At 39.6% G+C, this 24,911-nt stretch overlaps 2 protein-coding genes across 2 annotated transcripts; both read right to left on the bottom strand.

The window, feature by feature from the left end:
• Positions 1 to 2,184: 2,184 nt before the first annotated feature.
• LOC125266152 (uracil nucleotide/cysteinyl leukotriene receptor-like) lies at positions 2,185 to 5,371 on the bottom strand. The gene is made up of 2 exons (XM_048186608.1): positions 5,232 to 5,371; positions 2,185 to 3,515 (listed from the first exon to the last, which is right to left on the bottom strand). Exons 1-2 carry the CDS (start codon positions 5,300 to 5,302, stop codon positions 2,564 to 2,566), a joined length of 1,023 nt encoding a protein of 340 aa, XP_048042565.1. The 5' UTR covers positions 5,303 to 5,371; the 3' UTR covers positions 2,185 to 2,563.
• Positions 5,372 to 11,528: 6,157 nt separating this feature from the next.
• Positions 11,529 to 21,361, bottom strand: LOC125266151 (proteinase-activated receptor 3-like). Its single transcript, XM_048186607.1, has 2 exons — positions 20,745 to 21,361; positions 11,529 to 12,566 (listed from the first exon to the last, which is right to left on the bottom strand). Exon 2 carries the CDS (start codon positions 12,536 to 12,538, stop codon positions 11,615 to 11,617), a length of 924 nt encoding a protein of 307 aa, XP_048042564.1. The 5' UTR covers positions 12,539 to 12,566; positions 20,745 to 21,361; the 3' UTR covers positions 11,529 to 11,614.
• Positions 21,362 to 24,911: the final 3,550 nt, after the last annotated feature.

Below are 24,911 nucleotides of genomic sequence, written 5' to 3'. Positions count from 1 at the left end.
ATGTTTACATTTGATTCTGAATGAGTTTGATAGTGCTCCGTGGCTAAAGCTAACATTACACACTGTTGGAGAGATTTATAAAGAATGAAGTTGTGTTTATGCATTTTTCAGACTGCAAGTGTTTAAAAATGAAAATAGCGAGGGCTCTCTTGTCTCCGTGAATACTGTAAGAAACAATGGTAACTTTAACCACATTTAACAGTACATTAGCAACATGCTAACGAAACATTTAGAAAGACAATTCACAAATATCACTAAAAATATCATGTAATCATGGATCATGTCAGTTATTATTGCTCCATCTGCCATTTTTCGCTATTGTTCTTGCTTGCTTACCTAGTCTGATGATTCAGCTGTGCACAGATCCAGACGTTCTGCCCTTGTGTAATGCCTTGAACATGGGCTGGCATATGCAAATATTGGGGGCGTACATATTAATGATCCCGACTGTTGCGTAACAGTTGGTGTTATGTTGAGATTCGCCTGTTCTTCGGAGGTCTTTTAAACAAATGAGATTTATATAAGAAGGAGGAAACAATGGAGTTTGAGACTCACTGTATGTCATTTCCATGTACTGAACTCTTGTTATTCAACTATGCAGAGGTAATTCAATTTTCAATTCAATGGCACCTTTAACAGCTCGCGTTTCAGATACTCAACAACAACAAAGCTGGAGAATCTCAAGCAGCCAAAATGTAGCAGTGTTCTACCTTGCATTGTTCGAACCAGAGTTGGACACTGATGGAGAGACTCAGGAAGAAGTTACAACTTTTAGAACTGGACGTTTCTGAATGGTTAGTGGATAAATGTATGTAGTTGCTGTGGAGTTTCAACATTTGAGCAAATATATTGCCACTTTACCAACTTTACCACTTTATTTCCTTCATAAATGAAATTCAACCACATTCTCAGTGGCTCAGATGTCGGGAATCTATGGAGATTTTTTGTTCACTGATACATCAAATAACATTTGTAATGTTTTTTTGGCACAGACATTGTACATCTCCAGCTGCTACTGCGAGTAAACTGAAATGGCAGACTGCTGCGGTATCTATGCTAATAGGGCAGATCGTCACCAGTCATGGGCGGGGCTTAAGAGTAGGGGGAAATCTGGAATGATGAGTGAGTGGATTTGTTTACACACACTGTGGACACATCTGTGTTCAAAAACCTTATAAAAGTGAATTTTGCATAATAGGTCCCCTTTAAAACAGTAATGATGTGCATGGAGAAAACATTTAAAAACTGCAATATTCTTCAAAAAAAAAACAAGAAGAGTCAATGTTGATTTTATGGTGATTTTAATCTGTTGTAACAAACATGGAAACATTAAAATGTTCTTTTATTTATTCACAAATAAATGTTTAAGAACTGGAATAACAGCAACTGCCTTGTAGAGGCACACTTGTGTTGTGTGTGCAGTGTTTGTATACAGAACTGTGTGTGCTTATATATATATATATATATATATATATATATATATATATATATATATATGGTGCAATAATGTGAAATATATGTTTTTAAAAAACAAGCATCGTACAGTGTATGCTAGCAGCTGTCTTGAATAGATAGCAAATGAATCCAAATTAGCCCAAGCTTTACTCACCCTCAAGCCATCCTAGTGTATATGACTTTCTTCTTTCTGATGAACACAATCGAAGTTATGTTAATAAATATCCTGATGCATCCGAACTTTATAATGGCAGTGAACAGGGATCACAAATATGAACTGAAGAAAGTGTCTCCATCCACATCCATCCATTATAAACACACTCCACACGGCTCCGGGGGTTTAATAAAGGTATTCAAGTATTCAATGTACGAAGAAAGTGTAAAACTCTTGCAGTTCAAAAAGCTTACGCTACGTCCTTCCCTATTCAGCTTACGGAAAAAGTGTAACTGACGTGACGCCAGTTTACACTTTCTTCGTAACTTGAATATGGAAGGCGGTCTGGAGGAAGCTAGATATTTTACTTCATATCTTGTTAAATATGGATAAATTTTCTTACACAAATGCATCGCTTGGTTCAGAAGGCCTTTATTAACCCCCCGGAGACGTGTGGAGTACGTTTATGATGGATGGATGCACTTTCTTCAGCTTCATACTCGTTGGTATCGTTCACTGCCATTATAAAGCTCGGATGAGTCAGGATATTTATTAAAATATCTCCGATTATGTTCATCAGAAAGAAGAAACTCATATACACTTATGGCTTGATGGTGAGTAAAGCTTGGGCTAATTTTAATTTTAAAGTGAACTAATCCTTTAATATGCTTTAGTAACAAACAAATCCACTACAAACAAATATGCTCATTACAACATGTTTCTATGCACAAAATATTCACACCTCAGTAGTTTTTGTTCTATGAAAAATCAACACATGCATACATTTTCCAAGTATTTTTCCACCTCACAACCAACAAGCTGCAGAATGAGTCTAATAACTCTGTTATAATACAACATTACACATTGTAAACCAAACAGATAATGCACTGCCCTACATTATTACAGTAGTTCAGTGCATCTGTTTGATCAATGAAATACTCCAATAACAGCAGCTCACTGGTTGACGGTGAACACAGGATCATCTGCACATTCGGTGTTTTTTGAGCAGCACAGCGGGACTTTGGGCAGCTTCTCCCGTGACAGATACAGAACCGGCTGGATGCTGCTGCTGATGTCCATGAAGCCAAAGGCGATGTAGTGGATATAACAGTGGAAGACTGCTGGAGAGAAATAATCTTGAAAAGGAAATAGAGCCACCGGCGGGAAGTAGTTAAACACAATGATGGCCAAGATGATGATAACCATTTTGAAGGCCTTTTTCTTGACGGGATGCCTCTCATCTCGACCTGGAGCAGATTGTCTTAGGGCCCAGAGAATGGAGATGTTACAGAACAGCATGAACGCAAACGCTGCCAGAATCATGACAGTGAAGACCTTCTCAAAGTTAGGGATGCTTCCTACACACTTTGCTGCGGCGTAAACCAAGGTGATGAACCACACGACTCCGGCACACACAGAGCGATGGCGCTTGTCTTTGAGTTCGGTGAAGGTAATGGGATGGCAGACGGCCATGTATCTGTCCAGACAGATGCAAGACAGGAAGAGCGGCGACGAGTCTTTCACGCCATAGAAGAAGCGCAGGACGTACCAGGTGCTGCTGGTGGTCAGATAGACGAGGTTGGCCAGTTCCAGTGGAGGAATGAGGCAGAAGAAAGTGTCCAGCACAGCCAGATGGACGATGAAGATGTCTGAGGTGGAGGAGTCGCCCTTATTCTTATGGATGAGCCAAAGAACCATGATGTTGGCCGGGATGCCCAGGAACATGTTGATGAACTGCAGCACCAGGTAGAAGATGAGGACGGCAGGCATGTGTGCACAGCCGGCGTAGACCGTCTGCTCGGCCGGCGAGGCGTTCAGCGGCCGGTGGCTGATGAGCAGAGAGGAGTTGATGTATCTGAACAGCTCTGTGATTGCCATTGTCCTCTCCGTGTGCTCAGACCAACCGCTGAAACACAAACAGTGATTAAATGCAACCAAACCATACAATCAAACTCTGCTGTGTGCTTTTCTGGTCCCTTACACATGAAGCCAAACGGCACTTAAACAGCTTTCACTTGATAAGTCAACAACATCCAAAGTTATATGCATGTAAAAAAAAAAAAAAAATCACCACTAGTTGGCGCTGATCTGATACGTTCATGCTCTTGTATAATACAGCATTATACTATAAAATTTAAAATTTCCGATATGGGTAAATTGGATATCATTTGATTTGGCATAACGCCCCAAATCTACAAACCATTTGGACAAACCATTCAGAAGTTATAAGCAAAAATAGCCATTTATCAAATCTCCGGACCAGTAGGTGGTGCTGCGCCGAAACGCAGCATGTAACCTCAGGTCATGCTAGTGATGACATGGACCAAGTTTGGTCTGAATATGATAAATGCTTTGAGGAGATAGAGCCTTACGTCTATTTTCGCAAGCTCTACGTAAAATTCGTTCACACATTTTTCGAAAATGGTTTGACAAATCAACTTGAATTCCTCAACTTTTTGTCAGCACGTTCTGAAGATTCTGCTTAACTTTTCGTGAAAATCAGAGCAACGGCTTAGGAGTTTAAAAAAGTAAGTTTTTCTGAAAATTCAAAATGGAAGTAAAAATTTTCATAGGAAATCTTGAAATCTTGAAGTGCACGTTTGGACTGTCGGTGGCGCTAGAGGGATTGAGTTATAGACTCCAAATTTGCTATGGTGATAGTTCAGCCTGGCCTCTATCAGTGTGCCAAATTTCATAAATCTCCCGAAAGCGGTTCTATGGGCTGCCATAGACATCCAGCTGAAGAAGAAGAAGAAGAAGAAGACCAACGGATATAATAGTTGCCTACGCACCTTTGGTGCTTGGCCCCTAATTAAAGCACTTGTATACCTGCAGCTGCATTAACATCACATGTGACGATCTCTCAAAATGCAACAAAATCTTCTTTTGTTAAAAAAATATATTTGAGTTAAAACATTAAAACATGATTGTTACAGTTCATTTAAACAAACTTTGACATCTACAGTGGGGCATGTTGTCACATTATGTGGTGTTGCTTTGAAATATAAGAAAATATTTAAAGAACAAAAATCTTCTATACAATGGAAATATTTGAACAGTACAAATCAATTTCATGATTTGATATCATAACATTTTTTTTTTTTGTTGTTTAAACCAACTTAGATAAATTAATGTAGTTCAAATAACATAATATTTTGAGTTTCTGTTGATTAAACCAATCACCTTCATTGCATTAACTCAAATGTTTAATTTAAATGAACTCAAAATGTTTAGGCAACCAGTTAACTTGTTTATTTATTTATTTTTTACAGCCAAGATCTGTATATATAGAGAGTTTGTGAAATAAACTACTGAGATTTGTCAAGTCATGTTCATAAAACTTTATACAAAACAGCTTCATAGTAATGAAGAGGGAAACAGCATGAGTGTCAAAAGCTTCTTCAGTTTCAGCAATCTGTCATTTCAGATATCATTATGATTTCAATTTCAACCATAAAGCAGCTCTACACAAGTCTGTACAGTTTCATTAAGTTGAATTATTCAGTTATTTTCAATACAGTCTAACCAACAAGTGTCACTGAATATGAATTGTCTCAAACCACCAGTTGTTACAGGCATAGAGAAACCTTTCAGCAGTGTCATTATAAGCAGCATCTCTTACCTCTCATAAGTTTCTGTGGTCTGCAGATGGTCTTCAGCCGCAGTGTGAAGTTGGTTGGACTGACAGCTCATTTTAAGCTGAAGACACTGACGACACCTTCACTCCCATGATTCAACACCACCGGGAGCTTCAGGAGCCAATCGAAGCCAAGCGTTCTGGAGATTAAACCAATATGCAAATGTGTTCTCCGAACGGTTCACTTACAGAATAACTATTTGCATATTGTTGAGTTTATTGACCAGATAACATGCTAACTTATTACCTTATTAACTTATTTACTTTGTGAAGGACAAGTTTCATGGATGGTGGGATTGGTTCAGAAGACGTGTAGCAGCAAGTCCTCATCATTAACACTGATTGGCAATGATGCAACTCGCCATTGGCTCCTGACGGAAATTTGGTGGTAAACAACTGATGCAACCGTACATTAGTATACTTCTGAAATTCAGTGTAACAAAGTGTCATTTGTTACGTGAAGATGACATGGAGGTTCATCTGGATGGAAGAACAAGACAAAGAAGCGGCTGTGTCATTGTCAGACAGCGGCTTATTTTATTTTTTTACCTTTGTGCAACAAAAGCATTTTCAGTGTCATAACAGAAGCACTTTTGTCATCTTTAGCTTCTCAGTTTTGAGATAAAATGTAAGAGGTCAAAGATGAAATATTAAGGGAAAAAAACATGCATCAAAAACAAAAGAAAGAGATACTGAGAAACCAGATTTTATCCACTTCAAATGCTTTACCCACAATCAAAACACAGTACTGTGTTGTGTTATGCATATTATATTTTCACCAAAAATTGATTTAAGACATTATCTTTTGATTTAGTGTGCCAGTAGGACATTAATATCAGTTTACAGTCTACCAAACATTCATTTTGTATGAACAACAGAGATCTGATCTCACCACTCAAGTCTGTCTGGGATTACATGAATAAACAGAAAAAACACTGAGAAAACTACTGTAAAGCTACAGTATTGTGAAAAGTTAGACTTAACAATTAACCTGTATTGCCAAAATCAATATTTTATGTGACCACCTTCTGTCCTTTAAAACAGCTTTTGTCCTCGGACACGTTAAACTATTTTTGCAGATAACTTAAAACCAAAAACTACACAATACACTAAAGTCTTCTGTAAAAAAGCAAAAAGATAACTCTGCATTTAATCAGTGACCAGACGCGAAATCCCTCTGATGTTGACTGACACAGAAGAGAGTGTCACTAATGAACGACTTGTTTTAATAATGGAAAAGCATCAAGATTGGTGTGGATTACATATACAAAATAATAAGAGTCGAGATCAACAGTATGATATTCATTAATCACATGTGTAAAACACACAGTTGAGGCAGATATATAAAGCCTCTAATTACATTAATGTTCTTCAGCTTCATTGAATGGTCTCTTAACGATCACTTAAATCATTTAATGATCATTTTTCCAAAGCAAATTCCAGAAGGAATACCATGGTGCTTTGTTGCTTGTGGACGAGACATTGCACAAATACTGTACTGATGTTTCATATGCTAGATGAGTTTTCATTTTTTTAGGCAGTGCGTCTTCTGTCTGTGAGTGTTTGAGTCATGTTCAGTAGAAATTAATTCTGTCATCCTTTATGACCCGGTTTGTTAAATATCAAGAAGTTATGATGTAAGCATACTTAAATGAAATGCAATTTAATTTAAGAATATTGTATAATATCTACTCTATGTACAGTATTGTGCGTTTAATGTTAATTTAAACTATTCTTGAATGTTAACTCAAGAGGGAGGGATGCTGGAACAGCTGAGACTGAAGAGAGGTATAAGCAGCTGCTTATTTAAGATTAGATGGCTCGCTCCTCCCTAAATTACATTTAGGAACTTCACTAATTACTCACCCTCATGTCGTTCCACACCCTTAAGACCTTTGTTCATCCTCGGAACACAAATTAAGATATTTTTTATGAAATCCGAGGGTATCTGATCCACACATCCACCATTTAACAGTTTGAACCGTTGTCATACTTAGTAAACTCAGTGCAGCCTTCCTTGTTTATGTCCGAACGGCAACTCAGTATTGGCTGAAGCTGAACACATGAGCAGCACAACACATGCATGTGATGCTGACCCAGGATGCACTGAGTTCACTACGCATGACAAAGGTTCAAATTGTTGAATAAAGTGTTTGTTTGTTTGTTTTGGGGGGGGGTTTCGCGCACAAAAAGTATTCTCTTCACTTCATAACAACCTCTGTAGTCCCGTTGACTATTTAACCATGTTTTTAACTACCTTTCTGGATGTCAAAAGGTGACGTTGCTGCCTATGTGTGGATCAGATACCCTCGGATTTCATCAAAAATATCTTAATTTGTGTTCCAAAGATGAACAAAGGTCCTTCAGGTGAGGAACAACATGAGGGTGAGTACTTAATGACAGAAATTTCATTTTTGGGTGAACTAACCCTTTAAAGGCACAATATGTAGTTTTACCCACTAGAGGTCACTTATTCAAAACAAAGGTGTAGCTTGATGATGCCATGAATGAGCTTGGAATCAGTTGTTGTCTTCACGTTCACAGGAAAGCAATCCAATGGACTCGGGCAAATCACTTGTCCTGGTTAAATCAGAATCAGAAAGAGCTTTACTGCCATGTGTGTTTGCACACACAAGGAATTTGCTTTGGTGACAGAGAAACAACAGTACTCAGATAGTAAAAATGGCACAAATTGTAAGATTTTTAGATTAAAATATCCAAAAACCACTAGAGCAGTTGACTTGTGTACTTACATCATCCCAAACATTTCCAACAATGTTTAAATCCAGAGAAATGGATTTAAAATGAGTGGAGTCATGTTTTAAATGGGCATCAAGTGGCCTCTAGTGGTTACTCGTGTAACAGCAGCACCAATGACCAATGATTATGAGACACATGAATTTAAAACAATGATGTGCAACTATAAATCATTTAGAATAAACACTGCAGTATTTCCTAAAAAAATAAGAATGGTCCTTTTTGATTTCATGGTGACTTTAATCTGCTGTATCAAACATGGAAACATTAAAATGTTCTTGTATTTATTCACAAATAAATGTTTAAATAACTAGAATAATGACTGCCTTGTCATGATGGGGTCTGGGGAATTTGATATGGTTTGCCTTATGTGTGCGTGTTTCTTTACAGGAACTATGCATGCTTATTTTAGGTGATGTATATATATAAAATATGGTGCAATATTGTGAAATTTACACTTTTTTAAAACAAGGCATCTTGTCTCATACAATGCATGCAACCAGCTGGCTTGAAAAGACAGCAAGTTAATCCAGAATTTACAGACATGAGCTCATGAGGCTGTTGTGACACAACATTAATGTGCTTTAGTAACAATCTGAAATCCGCTGCAAGTAAATATGCTCATAACATGTTTGTATGCACAAAATATGCACTCCTCAGCAGTTTGTTCTCATGTAAATTCAATGCATTCATACATTTTCCAATTTTACATATTTTTCCACCTCACAACCAACAAGCCTAAGATCAGTCAGCTTTTTTACAATACATATTGTTTCAAAGATGAATAACTATATATATTCATCTATATAATAATGTTGAATAGTTGGTGTCCTCAGAGGCGACACCAACAGAGGCGACAGTGACAAGGAACCCAAACTCCATCAGGTGATAGAAGCGAATGCTGTAAGATTATGATTCTGGTGGCGTCACAAATCAGAAGTCAGATTTGGATCAGAGCCAATCTCGGAGCATTCAAAATATTTAGTTCCATCTGGTTGAGGATCAAATTCATCACGCTGGTATGGAGACGGGTTTGTTGAGGATCTGTGCCAATAAGTGTCAATAAGGCCTTCACAGGGGATAGTCCAGTTGACACAATCTCCGCTGACATTCAGGGACGCGTTGTGCTCGTGTTTAGGTGCAGGTCCTCCGTCTGATCTAGATATGGCCCGGATACAACTGACCTCATTAACCTCAGGATAAACAGAGAGACCAATATTAGCGTAGATAGCATTCTTCTTATGACGTAACAAAGTTACCAGGTTAAAGAGATGTGTTTTTAGTCTAAATTTAAACTGACAGAGTGTGTTTGCTTCCCATCTGTTCCAAAGTTTAGGTGCTAAACAGGAAAAGGATCTACTGCATGCTATTCGAGGTATTATCAACTGGCCAGAATTGCAATAGACGTGAAGGACTATAATGCGTTAAGAGCTTACTCAAGTACTGGGGAGCTAAACCATTTAGTGCTTTGTAAGTAATTAGCAAGATTTTAAAATGTATACGATGTTTAATAGGGAGGCAATGCAGAGTTGACAGAACTGGGCTAATATGGTCATACTTCCTGGTTCTAGTAGGAACTCTAGCTGCATTTTGGACCAGCTGGAGTTTGTTGATGGAAGAATGCAGTTTTACAGATGCTAGAAATGTGGCTTTCAAATGAAAGATTGGTATCAAAGAGAACACCCAGGTTCCTAACTGATGACGAAGACTTGATAGAACATCCATCAAGTGTTAGACATTATTCTAGGTTATTATGTGCAGAGGTTTTTGGTCCAATAATTAGAATCTAGTTTTTTTTCAGAATTTAGTGGTAGGAAATTACTAGTCATCCAATTTTTTATGTCAGCTATGCATTCCGTTAGTTTTGTGAATTGATAAGTTTCGTCAGGGCACGAAGAAATATAGAGCTGAGTATCATCAGCGTAACTGTGAAAACTAACGCCATGCTTCCTAATAATATCTTCAAGGGTAGCATGTACAGAGTGAAAAGCAATGGTCCTAAAACTGATCCTTGTGGTACTCCATACTGAACTTGTGATCGATATGACATCTCTTCGTTTACTGCTACAAACTGATAATGATGCAATGATGTTATCTTTCCACACAATGCAGGTTGCTGGGTGTGCTGCAGCACCCCATGTTTTCACAGGATTGTAAACAACACAATTTTTTGTTCATTTAAATTTTGTTCATTTTTAGCAAATAAACAGTAACCAGCACAAATGTCAAACAGAATTTATCACTTGCACTAGATAGCATTACATAAAGCACCATCACGTTTAAGGAATTATATTTGAAACTAGACTTCTGAGTAATACTGAAGATATTGCTATAAATTACAGCAACACTACCCCTTTTGCCTTTAAGAGGAGGCTCATGTTTATAACAGTAATCTTGGGGGAGGGGGGTGGACTTATTTAAAGTAATGTAATCGTCTGGTTTTAGTCAGGTTTCTGTCAAACACAGGACATCTAGGTTATAGTCTGTGACCATATAATTTACAATAAGTGCTTTTGAAGAAAGGGATATAATATTTAACAACCCAAGCTTTATCATTTGTTCATCTGTATAATGTCTGTTTTTTATTTGTTGAACATGAATTAAATTTTTACACTTAATGGTTTTGGGAGATTTTTGTATTTACTAAATCGGGGAATAGACAGTCTCTATATGATGATATCTATGTGAAAGAGTTTCTATGTGTTGGGATTTATCTGATTTCTGTGATGTGAGACAGCTAGCAGACGGTTGGTTTAGCCAGTCTGTCTGCTTCCTGACCTGGGCCCCAGTTAGTCAACTCTAAGAATATGTGCCATATTGCTAGAGAGAATAGTGTTGCCAACCCAGGAGGGATGAATACCATCTCTTTTCAACAGGTCAGGTCTGCCCCAAAAACTTTTCCAATAGTCTATGAACCCTATATTATTTTGCAGACACCACTTAGACTGCCAGCCATTGAGTGATGACAGTCTGCTAAGTATCTTGTCACTCCGGTGAACAGGGAGGGGGCCAGAGCAAATTACAGTGTCTGGCATCATACTTGCGAGTTCACACACCTCTTTAATGTTATTTTTAGTGATCTCCAACTGGTGAAGTCGAACATCATAAGTGACAATGTGAATAACAATCTTAGAGTATTCATGATTAGCATTAGCCAGCACTTTTAGATTTGCTTTGATGTCAGTGACTATGGTGGCTGGTGTCTCTATTTTCATGTTTCGTACAATCAAATCATAAATAACTAGGGCACTTTCTACAGGATTTTCAGTAGGTGTGTCACTGAGTGGAGAGAACCTGTTTGATGCTCTAATTGGAATGGAAATGCGTTCCGTTGTCCCACAACTATGCCGTCTCAGTCACCCAGTTGCCCTGCTGCACAGGCTCTTCATTGTACGCATCCAAAGCAGTATCTAAAGGCCTTGCATTCTTACTATCCTCAATTAAAGTTTGGATGCTTAAGCATAAAACAGCTGCAGAATGAGTCTAATTGCTCTAATATTATAACATTACAGATTGTTTACCATACACAGAATGCACCGCCCTACATTATTATGGACATACAGTAGTTCAGTGCATATGTCTGATCAATGAAATACTCCAATAACAGCAGCTCACTGGTTGACGGTGAACACAGGATCATCTGCACATTCGGTGTTTTTTGAGCAGCACAGCGGGACTTTGGGCAGCTTCTCCCGCGACAGATACAGAACTGGCTGGATACTGCTGCTGATGTCCATGAAGCCAAAAGCGATGTAGTGGATATAACAGCGGAAGACCACCGGAGAGAAATACTCTTGAAAAGGAAATAGAGCCACCGGCGGGAAGTAGTTAAACACAATGATGGCCAAGATGATGATAACCATTTTGAAGGCCTTTTTCTTGACGGGATGCCTCTCATCTCGACCTGGAGCAGATTGTCTTAGGGCCCAGAGAATAGAGATGTTACAGAACAGCATGAACGTAAATGCTGCCAGAATCATGACGGTGAAAACTTTCTCAAATTTAGGGATGTTTCCTACACACTTTGCTATGGCATAAACCAAAGTGATAAACCACACGACTCCGGCACACACAGAGCGATGGCGCTTGTCTTTGAGTTTGGTGAAGGTGATGGGATGGCAGACGGCCATGTATCTGTCCAGACAGATGCAGGACAGGAACAGTAGCGACAAGTCTTTGACACCGTAGAAGAAGCGCAGGACGTACCAGGTGCTGCTAGTGGTCAGATAGACGATGTTGGCCAGTTCCAGTGGAGGAACGAGGCAGAAGAAAGTGTCCAGCACAGCCAGATGGACGATGAAGATGTCTGAGGTGGAGTCGTCGCACTTATTCTTATGGATAAGCCAAAGAACCATGATGTTGGCCGGGATGCCCAGGAACATGTTGATGAACTGCAGCACCAGGTAGAAGATGAGGACGGCAGGCATGTGTGCGCAGCCGCCGTAGACCGTCTGCTCGGCTGGCGAGGCGTTCAGCGATCGGTGGCTGATGAGCAGAGAGGAGTTGATGTATCTGAACAGCTCTGTGATTGCCATTGTCTTCTTTGTGGGCTCAGACCAAGCGCTGAAACACAAACAGTGATCAAATGCAACCAAACCATACAATCAAACACTGCTTTGTGCTTTTCTGGTCCTCATACAAAATGCCACGTAAACGGCACTCAAACAGCTTTCATTTTATGTCATGATAATAACATTCATGAGGGTATTTGTGACAGTTTCTACTCATAAAACTGTGTTCAAAGGGGACTTGCAGACACTTGCAGACAAAATAACTAAAGTTCACATGTGCACAAATGCATGTTGAATTAAACCATTTACCCTGTGGTGAAAATCATGTATTTAATGTTTATATATCTATGTTGTATTTTTAATGTGCTTTCAGGTAAAAAATGTGCAAATTCATAAGTCAAGACCATTGCTGAGTATTTTCTCCTTAAAACTGCAGTGAACCAAAAACAGTCTCAAAAACATGGTTTGAAATCGACAATGTTTATAATGTCAAGTCACCTTTATTTATATAGCACTTTTTACAATGCAGATAGTTTCAAAGCAGCTTTACAGTGATTGCAGCTCTAGAAGAAAATAGTGTCATTGTCCAGCTCAAGAAATTTCACTATTGATTCATTTCTGTTGTAAAAATCATTACTTATTAATTCAGTTAATTTATCTATCGAGCAGCTCTGGAGAACAGTGATGTCATCATCCAGCTCAGTTGTGGATCTGCGCCACTGGCTGTCGTGTCGATGAGGCCTTCACAGGGGATTGGATAGTTGACACAATCTCTGCTAACACTTCAGGGATGTGTTGTGCTTCGTGTTTAGGCACAGGTCCTCCTTCTGATCTGGATATGGCCAGGATCTGTCTGACTATGGTAAACCTCGGGATTAACAGAGAGACTAATATTAGTGTAGATGCCTTCTAATACTAGCATAGTTTCTTCTTATGTTGTAACAAGTACATAGGAAGTGTTCCTGATTCCTGCTGACCTCATTTATGCAGCCTAACAACCATTTAACTGATTTGAAAATAGAAATTGATAATGTGTTATGTGTATTAAAGAGATGTTTTTTTAGTCTAGATTTAAACTGACAGAATGTGTCTGCTTCCTAAACAATGCTAGGAAGGCTGTTAGCACCAAAGTTTAGGTGCTAAATAGAAAATTGATCTACCAACTGGAGTTGATATTGATATTCTAGGTATTATTAACTGGAGAGAATTTTGAGATCACAATAGACGTGAAGGACTATAACGCGTTAAGAGCTCACTCAAGTACTGGGGACCTAAACCATTTAGTGCTTTGTGAGTAATTAGCTGCTGCGTTTTGGACCAGCTGGAGTTTGTTTATTAATTGTGCATGGTAACCACCCACTAGAGCATTACAATAATCTAGCCTTAAGGTCATGAACATATGGCCTAACTGTTAATAAAGATAACTCTCTCTAGCTCGCAGTAGCCAAGGAGGCTCACAGAGAGCCTAACAACTTGGCAAATAATAGCGAAGCTCTAGGAGTGGAGGCCTCAGTATAATGACTCTCTAATTGAGAGGAGGCCTAACAACGCCCCACACTCAAGATGTCTTGCAAGGAGGCTCACAGAGAGCCTTCAACTCATAACTGTTATCCTGGTGGAGCGCTGGAGAGCGGAGACCTAAATAAATACAACTCTCTCTAACGAGAGAAGGCCTGATGATGCTTGCCATAGCCAAGGAGGCTCACGAGAGTCTAACAACTTAGCAAATGTACCCGAACTCTAGGAGCGGAGGCCTCATCATGACAACTATTTAAATCAAGAGGAGACCTAACTTATCCTGCAAGGACACTCACAGAGAGCCTTCAACTTGCACTTGATATCCTAGCGGAGCTCCGGGGAGCAGAGACCTCAGAAAAAAATTTCTCTAGCAAGAGAAGGCCTAGCACAAAGGTTTGGTAAGCAGAAATGGAGCCTTCAATGCGAATACCTCAACCATCATGAGATAGCTGGCCAGCATCTGTTTGATCTGAGGAATCGATGCATACCCATATTCTTGCTTCCCCTCAACATCAGCATAATTCGCCTGAGTGCGATGGATACGGGCAGAATATGGCTTTCCCCAAGATCTCCACACCTCAGTGTGAAGATCTTGGAGAAATGGACGAGCTGGACAGTTATGTCCCAACAGGAAACATTCATTGAGGCGGCCGCGAGGGGGTTTGTGCTAATCTCGCTATGACACTGGACATAACATCCAATAACTCCTCATATATGAGACAAGCGAAGAGGAAGTTTCTTGATAGGAAAGCACTCACAATGCACCCAAACAGCCCTCTCAAGGACTATTTGTGCATGCTCCTCACCCATGCACATAACGCACATATTGTGTGTGTCATCTAATGTCAGATAACGCTGACACAGAGGAACACACTGTCTGAAAGATTTAGTGCTAGTGCTACTCATAATAATTAGATTGCCTTGTATAGACACACGTTTAAACAAACAGATATCCTAAAGAAAAGAAAGAGGATGATGTAATTCACAGGTCGTCTTTTATACTCATGGTCACACCAGTGGTGACATCATAGGCTGCTGCCTGCCAATGTCAAGTTCATTGTCATGTTTAGACTCATGCTTCAGATATCTGGCATGCTGGAGACATTCCCCTGTAGCGACCCCTAGGGGATGCAGTGTGAGTTCCCTTTCAAAAAGGAACCCTCATTCCCTGATGGACGGAACAAAGACGTGTCGAAAATGACATATGGGGATTCACTCTTAAGAGCCCCAGTCATCTCTGAGAGTATCAGAAAAGGCCAATAAAATTGTCGTGCAGAATTTGCATGCCAGGCCACACCCGTTCATACGGGTATATAAGGCCGTCAGAACTGCAAGCTGCACTTCAGTTTTGTTCTGAGGAGCCAAGGTAGCGTCTCAGCCATTTCAGTGGTCAGTACAGAGATGTGGCCAGAGGGACACACGTCTCTGTTCCCTCCATTCAGGGAATGAAGGTTACCATACATAACCGAGACATTCCCTTTCTGGCGGTCACTTCGCCGTTTGTCGAAACCGACATATGGGGTCCCTATACTAAACGCCACAACAACTGCACCGTGTCACAAGATGTGGTGCAAATGTGGGCAAGCTTATGCGTGCCAACGACAAGTGCAGCAACACTCACTCGTAACCTTCCAATGCCCAGGGTTCCCCTGTGGTATGGAGTACGGAGCACTAGCCAGATTACAAGGTCTCACATGAAAAGGGGCAGCTCATGAGTAATGGGCCTGGAAGTGAGTTCCTCCACCAAACTCATCTACCGGGAAAGTGCTAAAATGATGGAGAGAGGTGGTCTAGAGTTCACCATTCCAGGGCAAATGAACTAGACCTAAGAGCTCACGCTATCACCTCGGAGAGGGGAAAGGCGCTGATGCAAGCACTACACCCAGCCAGTTTGCCGAGATTTACCTAATATCACCGAAAACTCAAGACGAAACTGGCTCCTTTTTGAGAATATAGAATCTCGCAAAGGTGTTGGGTGTTGCCCAGCCCGCAGCTCTACATATGTCTGCTAGTGAAGCACCGTAGACACAACAGAGACAAGGCTGGGCGATGGTTTTCGATGCAGTCAACTCTGCCCTGGTCGTCTGCTCCTCCGGCTCCACCTTGGTCTTCAAGTCTCTGGTCACCTGGTCACGTGCTCTCCTTGTCTTGTGTGTCATGTTCTCATTGGTTGGTCTAGTCATGTGTTCTGTGTTCTTATTGGTTCATTTTTTGATTATGCACAGGTGTTCCTTGTTAGTCATTAGTCTCTCTGTATAAATAGCCCTCATGTTCCCATTGTTCCCTGTCTAGCTTTGATGGTGTTTGTTACTTCTGTTTGGTGAGTTTTATGTTCATAGTCAAGTTTAGTCAATTCAAGTTCAAGTCATTATTAATTTTGTATTTTGTTCAAGTTTTGTAAATAAAAGCTGCACATGGGTTCTCAATTCAACTTGCCTCCAGTGGACTTTGTTACATTATATATTTATTAAGCATAAAGCATTGGTATTCCCTTACACTACATTTTAAAAATCTAAATCCAGTCTTAACCTGCCTACAAAATCTACCATATTATTGATACTACCACTACTACTACTACATTTATTAGGGGTTCAAGCATCTGTGTGTATGTGTGTGCGTTTTTGTGACATATCAGAACACAAATTTGTATAATGACATAGGTATTACATAGGTTGACTTATGAGGACATTACTCCATGTCCCCATTTTTCAAAAGACTTATAAATTATACAGAATCATTTTTTTGTGAGAAAGTAAAAATGTGCGCAGTTTTCTGTGATGGGTAGGTTTAGGTGTAGTGTAGGGGGATAGAAAATACGGTTTGTACAGTATAAAAACCATTACGCCTATGGAATGTCCCCACAATTCACAAAAACAAACCTGTGTGTGTGTGTGTGTGAGAGAAATATGATACTCAACAAAAAACATGCAAACTTGTATATTTGCATGTGTTTTTTGTTGAGTATCATATTTCATACAGTGCCCTCCACTAATATTGGCGCCCTTGGTAAATATGAGCAAAGGCGTCTGTGAAACTAAATCTGCATTGTTTATCTTTTTGATCTTTCATTAAAAAAAAAAAAAAAAAAAAAAAAAAATCACAAAATTCTAATCTTTCATTTAAGCAAAACAATTGAAAATGGGGGAAAAAAGCTTATGAAATTCCAAGCTCGGAGCCCTCGATCCCCTGGGACAGCATGCCAAATATACTTATTTTACTCTTTTACCCCACATGGAAAGAACCTATATGTGGATATATGCGCATATATGAAACCTATATGCAGTGTATATGTACATATATGCTGCATATATGCACATATATGATAATATATATGCTGCATATATGCGCATATATACTGCATATATGCTATATATATGCTGCATATATGCGCATATATACTGCATATATGCTATATATATGCTGCATATATGCGCATATATACTGCATATATGCTATATATATGCTGCATATATGCGTATATATACTGCATATATGTGTATATATGCCACATATAGGCAAAATTGAGGTGCATATATGTGCATATACAGGAAATATAGGTCTCCTGTATTGCTTCTTCATATCCATATGCCCTATACATACAAGATATGTCTTCTATATAGCTAATGGCAGGATCTGGTCATTTTGTAGCTCATATCTAATTTTTGACTGTCATACATGATGCCTAGCTCATATTTTCTATTATCAAGGCAAAAACTAAGAATTAACGAAAAAAATTATGCAAGAACTTATGTATGTGCGAATGTAGCAGTTATGTATTTAGACAATTATTTTGTGATTCCACTTGCCATGACCATATTTGGGGTTTCCTGCCGCCATGCTGACTTGGGGTGTTGACGCACTTTGCTGCTTCCCAGTCTGCATGAGACATCACAGCGGTAGGTCGCACAAAGTTTTTGCGGTGATTCAATTAAGGCCATGTTTCATGTAACAGCTGAATTCACATGATATATTTGTATGATTGTAATCCAAAAAACCTATATAAACATATATGTTTCAATATAGGTTTGATATAGGTTTTACATATATGTGACATATATAAAATTGGCCGTTTTCCTATATTATGTGTACATATATGTGACATATATAAAATTGGCCGTTTTCCTATATTATGTGTACATATATGTACATATATGTGTATATATATATATATGTGTACAAATATGTGTACATATATGTGTGCATATATGTGTACATATATGTGTGCATATATGTACATATATGTACATATAATATAGGAAAACGGCCAATTTTATATATGTCACATTTATGTAAAACCTATATCAAACCTATACTGAAACATATATGTTTATATAGGTTTTTTCCATGTGGGACACTATTCGATCATTTGTAATTGTAACTCATGAAAACAATTGCCACAGGTAATAGGACATTATTTTCTTAATGATTTATTTTTATTTGTAAAAATGTATTTTTGGTGTTTTTGTTTTTTTTATTATGATAGTACAGTGAGTAGACAGGAAGCGAAGTGGAAGAGAGAAAGGTGGAATGGGATTGAGAAAGGTCCATGAAGGTCCATGAAACTCAAACACAGGTCACACGAGCTGCCCACAAATCTGCACAGACGATAGGATATTATTTTCAACTTGACTGCAATGTTTTATTCTCCATCACTCAATACATTTTGCATAAGTGAACCTTTATGTTATGTCATCACAGATTAAAATCTATAAATCAAATTATTTATTGCATTTATAAGGAGAGAAGGCTCAGCACCCAAGGCTCTATTGCCTCAATGGTTTACAGTGTCTTTGGGCAGATTGCTGAGGTGGAAAAACATGATGAGATTTCCCTCCACTTTACATTGTTTTAATTCAATGATATGTTATGTACATTTTTGAATGAAAGATCCAAAAGAAAAAACAATGTAGATTTAAACCCCCTTTGATCATATTTAACAAGAGTGCCAATAAGTTTGGAGTTTACTGTGTTTTACAAAACATGTGCACAGTACCAAACTTTTCCACTACATGACATCCAGACTCCACCGATGACCACATTAGGACTCTTCAATTTCCATATATGGTGTGAGTGATCTGAACCATATATTTCCATAATTTTCAAAATATTTATGAAGTAGACATCTTATTCAGAATTAGTTTGGGCAGTAATGTTAAAATTTGTTTTAATTCAACCCAAGGCTATAACCATGTCTTGAACATTGAGGGGACCAAAGTTTTTATTATTATTATTATTTAAAGAAATTAAATAAGAAATAAGAATGGTAAAATAAGTTCTAGGTCTATAATTGTGAAGTAGTCCATTAAACTCTTTGCAAATAATATTTTATTTAAAAACATGCACACATTCACTTTGTATGTCTAACATGTCAATAATGTAAGAAACATCTCGTCCCGTCACATTCAGTTATGAATAGTATATTTTCAATTAAAAATGGAGAAATTCTATTAATAAAATAATTGAGAAGTTTGCATCACTGTATATTACTGTGGGTTGTTAAACATATCAATCGTAAAACGGTTGTCAAATATTAAATGTTTAGCTATATTTTACCACACACGCACTCTTTCACTGTAAAAACTTAAAGTGTCACATTGGAATTCACATTCGTCAACAGTGAATTGATAGGCCGTCATTTTGACATTGACAAGCACTGTTAGACTGCTGAGGCAGACCAGCCTAAAAATGTAAATATTTAAACTGTCAGTCATCCTAACAACAACAGAGTGGTGTGTAATGGAGAGCAGTATTAATAAATATCAAATATTGGGGGGGACAACTTGGCTATTTCAAAATTATTGCCTATGCTTGTTATGGCCCTGATTTAACCTCTAAAATGCACATAAAAAAAAAACATACGGAAAGAATCAGAGAGTGTGTTACTAGTTTGGCACCGTATCACAAATGGAGAATCTATCGCTATTTCTCTATTGCTCTGTAATTTCTTTTTGAAAATCAGTCACCAAATATGAAAACTAAAGTCTGAAAGCTTTCAAACAATATATAGTTTGTCAAGGTTACTTTAGGCCACTTTAAGATATTATAGTCATAAATGTGTAATCGCAAATGTCCCACAGGTGTGGTGGAGGGGCAGTCTTAAAAATAGTGGTTAAAAACATTTTTATAAATCATAAATTCAGAAATGTATTCTTTGTAATGTGTGAAAAGTATTGATATTAAAAGTTAACTATTTGAACCTGATTGTATGATTTTTAGGGAATTGTATCGAATCCAGTTCACATATACATATAATTCGATAGTAATGCGTATTTGGCATGCTGTCCGGGGCAAGGGCTCCAAGCTCTGAATTTTGGCCCGAACCCAGAGTACTCCCCCCGGATGTGGTAATAATAAATAGAAGTAGAAGTGAGGAGATGGGGTGGTGGAGGGATGCTGATAAACTGTCAACGAACAGAGGTAAGTCTTGAAGAATATATACCTCTTGTTGTTGGTTGATTAGCTGAATGCTTTCCACTTGTGCTAATTAGGTTAATTATCTGCACCTGTTCCTCCGGAATTTTGTTAATTTAGGCTTAATCTGACCTACACCAGCAAGGCTGTACCCAGAAATTGAAGTGCACGAGGGTTAACCAGTAAGTGTCACTGAATATGAATTGTCTTATATCACCAGTTGTTACATTTATGAAGTTGCCGTAAAGTTGAACCCATACAGAACCCTTTCAGCAGTGTCATTAAGAGCAGCATCTCTTACCTGTCCTATGTTTCTGTGATCTGTATATGGTCCTCAGGAGTCTTCAGCTGTAGTGTGAAGTTGGTTGTGGGACTGACAGCTCATTTTAAGATGAAGACACTGACAACACCTTCACTCTCACGAAACAACACCACCGGGAGCTTCAGGAGCCAATCGAAGCCAAGCATTCTGAAGATTAAACCAATATGGAAATGTGTCCTCTGAACGGTTCACTTATAGAAATATTTGAATATTGCTGAATTTTATGGACCAGATAACATGCTAACATATTAACATAGTTACTGGCTTTGTGAAAAACATGTTTATGGATGGTGGGACTGGTTCAGTAGCAAATCCTCATCATTAACACTGATTGGCAATGATGCAAGTCGCCAATGGCTCCTGACGGAAATTTGGTAATAAACAACTATATATTAAATAATAAATTATAATTATAAATTAATTAAAATGCTAATAATAAATGATAAATGTGAAACTATGGAAAATATGACTAAATATGAAAACACGCAGACAACATGCAAAACGTCACACATATCACATATCAAACAAAAGCACACTTCATTCAAAACTATCTAAAAATGCTATTTTTGTGTAGTCTCTACACACTCTACACACAAACATCAAATGATTAGCCACATACATGCCAAACACACAGATGTGAATAATATAAAACACTTCTCTCTTGTGTCTTTTGCTTGTTCACTGTGCAGTGGAGTGTACAGGAGTTGGTCATATCACTCACATACATGCATATGCACAAATACACTGTATATATGTATGCACTGATCAATTTTACACAGGTATGGAACTGAACTGAATCAATACTGAACTGACTTGAGCTGAATAAAGACACTATTGGCTTTTTAGAGCTGCTTTACTGCAGAATTTGAATTTGTTACAATTGTGAATTTACAATTGTGAATCTGCTGTGTGAAACGCTCTATATAGTATAAAGCGCTTTAGAAATAAAGTTGACTTTCTGACTTTGCTTGTATGCATATTCAGTGTGTGTGTGTGTGTATATGTGTGTGTTTATATTTATATGTGTATATATATGTGTGTGTATGTATGTGGTGAATGTGTGTGCGCACGTTTTTGTGATTTATGAGGACGCAAATTTGTAAAAGTTGTAAAAATTGTAAAAGTTTTCACAAATGATCATTGGGTGTAGGTAATTAGGAAATGATTGTGGTATTTAAATGGCAATTGTTTTACAATTGCAAATGTACTCGGTTACTAACGTAACCTCGGTTCTCTGAGATATAGGAACAAGCACTGCGTCGCTAGACGCGGTGGGGAAAACTCTTTTTCTCCGATTACTGAAGCAATGACGAGGCAGCTGAGCTGCACGAGCCTATTAACCAAATGCGTTCCCTTTCGATACTTCATTCGTACTGCATCGCAAGATGTGGTGGGGAACCAGTTCAATCGCGCCGTGCTATGATAGAGGAACAACTGATATGTGAATTCACTTTAAGCACCTAAAAGGGCCCAAGTATAACAGGGCAAAGTCATATAATTTATGGCTCAGACCTGAGTCGGGGCCCTACAGGAGGCAAAGCGGGCTAAACTCACAGAGGTCAAGACCGGCCCTGGATAATTGTTCCAAGGAAACTCCGTACATTCTGGACACCAAGTAAAACCAAGAGCGTACAAGAAGTAAGACAAATGCCTGAAGCTAACGACCCGGATCTAATCGGAGTCGCAGGGGAATTTAGCGAGCTTGAATGCATCAAGGTCAAGCTCTGCTCAGAACTGGTCCTGCCTAAGGGCAGGTGCATGGGGGTCGGGCTCCGAGAAGCCAACCTCACTATGCAGAAAGGACTCGAGCCCGAAAAGCAGGGACGTTCATATTGTAAAACCTGGCAAAGGTAGATGGCAAGGCCCAACTGACTGCCGCACAGATTTCTGCAATGGACACACCACTGGACCATACCCGGGATGAGGCCATGCCTCTGGTGGAGTGGGCTCGTACTCCAATGGGGCAATGTAGGCCAAAGAGGAGTATGCTAGCTCAATCACATCTACTATCCATCGGGATAATCTCTGCTTCATGACCAGATGCCCCTTGTGCGGCCCCTGAAGCATACAAAGAGTTGTTCCGACTACCTGAACGGGGCGGAACGCTCAATGTAAATTCTCAAAGCCCTGACAGGGCAGAGTAAATTTAATTCCTGATCATTCTCCAAGAGAGGAAGCGCAGAGAGTGTGATAACCTGTGCTCTGAATGGAGTAGAGAGCACTTCGGGTACATAACCATGCCTTGGCTTCAGGACTACTTTGGAGTCGTTGGGCCCAAACTCAAGGTAGGTAGGGCTCACAGAGAGCACCTGAAAGTCCCCTACTCGCTTGACTGATGCTAAAGCTAATAGTAGGGTGACCTTTAGCAACCTTTAGCAACCAGACCTTGAGCCTGTAACGGCTCAAAGGGGGGACTACTAAGAGCCCTCAAAACTGTAGACATCTCCCATGTAGGGACAGAAAGGGGGTGAGGAGGATTCAGCCTCCTAGACACCTTCAAAAAGCAAACAACCAGGTTGTTCCTGCCTACAGACTGGCCGGTTATGGGAGCATGAGAAGCTGCTATAGCCGCCACATAGACCTTGAGAGTGGAGAGGATGCGACCCTTATCCAACAACTCTTGGAGGAAGGGCAATATCAATGATATGTCACAAGAGGTTGGGTCTTGGTCGCAGCTACAGGCTGAAGGGCTTGACAAACTGCCAGCATTTCCAGGCAGTTGATGTGTAGCAGACTTTCCTCGTCCTACCAGGAGCCGAAGGTCGGTTTGCCCTAGCAGACAGCTCCCCAACCTGTGTTGGACGCATCTATCAAGACAACCTTTCTTCTGAAGACCATTCCCAGAGGCACGCCCCGCCTGAACCAATGAGGGTACCTCCAAGGGGCCAGAGCTGCTACGCAGGCCTGATTGACCTTGATACGCAAGCATCCATGATGCCAAGCATGGGACGGAACCCACAAGTACTGTAGGGGGCACATGCGTCGCAGGCCCAACTGTAGCTCCGGAGATGCAGAGGCCATGAGGCCCAGCATTCTCTGAAACTTTCTAAGAAGGAGAGAGGTTCCAACTTTGAAGGAGGCCAAGAGGAGAAAGGGCCACGTCCATGCACTTTGCGAAAGTGAGGGGAGCTAGAGACAGTCCGAATGGAAGGATCGTATATTGACATGCCACTCACTCAAAGACATGCCACTCAAGAACCGCCTGTGATGGGGCTATCTGGATGTGAAAGTAAGCATCTTTCAGGTCCAATGAAAAGAACCAGTCCCCTGGGCATATCTGCAAGAGGATCTGTTTCATAGTCATCCTGAACGACCATTTCACGAGGGCATGATTCAGGTGCCTGAGGTCAAGGATGGGCCTGAGGCCGTCATCCTTCTTGGGGAAGAGGAAGTAATGGCTGTAGAAGCCTGACTCGCTCTGAGCTGGTGGAACGGTCTCTACGGTCTCACCTCAAGCGGAGGACATAAGTGTCCCTGCTCTCTACTGTGGTGGGAACCACATTGCTAAAATGCGGGGGTCTTCGGGCAAACTGAAGTGAGTAACCTCATTTTATTATCCCCTAAACCCACTTTGAAGCTCTGGGGATAGCCTGCCAGGCCTCAGCACGCCTGGCAAGGGGTTGAAAAAGTGGAGAAGGAAAAATGCTCTCTTTTTGAGCGTGTTTGTGTTTTATTTTGTCCGCTATCACAGCGGTTAGTTGTATCATCGCCATAGGGTCATGCAGCTCCGCTGCCTCATCTTTGGTTCATTTGATCTCAACTGCACGAACCAATGACCATGCATCACTGCGTTATGAAAAAGGCTTCAGTAATCAGAGAAAAAGATTTTTTCCCACTGCATCTAGTGATGTTTGTGTTTTATTTTGTCACATCTAGTGCATCTAGTGATGCAGTACGAGTGAAGTTTCGAGAGGGAACTGAGTTTAAAGCATGTAATGTGCTTATAGTTTCACAGACTTGGTCTCAAGATTCGGAACATGAGTGAATGATTTCGTTGAGTGTAAAAAGTACCACTTTTAGTGTGCCGGTCTTGGAGCCCTCCATAGCTCTACACCGCTCCACAAATACCCAATGTAAATCTGTGCTGAAAAATGGAACTGCAGCACACTCTAAGAGAGCCAGTGGCGCAGATTTTCGACTGAAAAT

This window comes from Megalobrama amblycephala, linkage group LG4, assembly GCF_018812025.1.
Source record: "Megalobrama amblycephala isolate DHTTF-2021 linkage group LG4, ASM1881202v1, whole genome shotgun sequence".
NCBI lineage: Eukaryota > Metazoa > Chordata > Actinopteri > Cypriniformes > Xenocyprididae > Megalobrama > Megalobrama amblycephala.
This window is presented reverse-complemented; position numbering and strand designations above follow the sequence as displayed.

Excerpts from the sequence above, each read along its gene's own strand:
- LOC125266151 (XM_048186607.1), bottom strand. The coding sequence starts at position 12,538 with ATGGCAATCACAGAGCTGTTCAGATACATCAACTCCTCTCTGCTCATC.
- LOC125266152 (XM_048186608.1), bottom strand. The coding sequence starts at position 5,302 with ATGAGCTGTCAGTCCAACCAACTTCACACTGCGGCTGAAGACCATCTG. Across the intron at positions 3,516-5,231 it reads ACCACAGAAACTTATGAGAG|CGGTTGGTCTGAGCACACGG; the intron begins GTAAGAGATGCT and ends TTTGTGTTTCAG.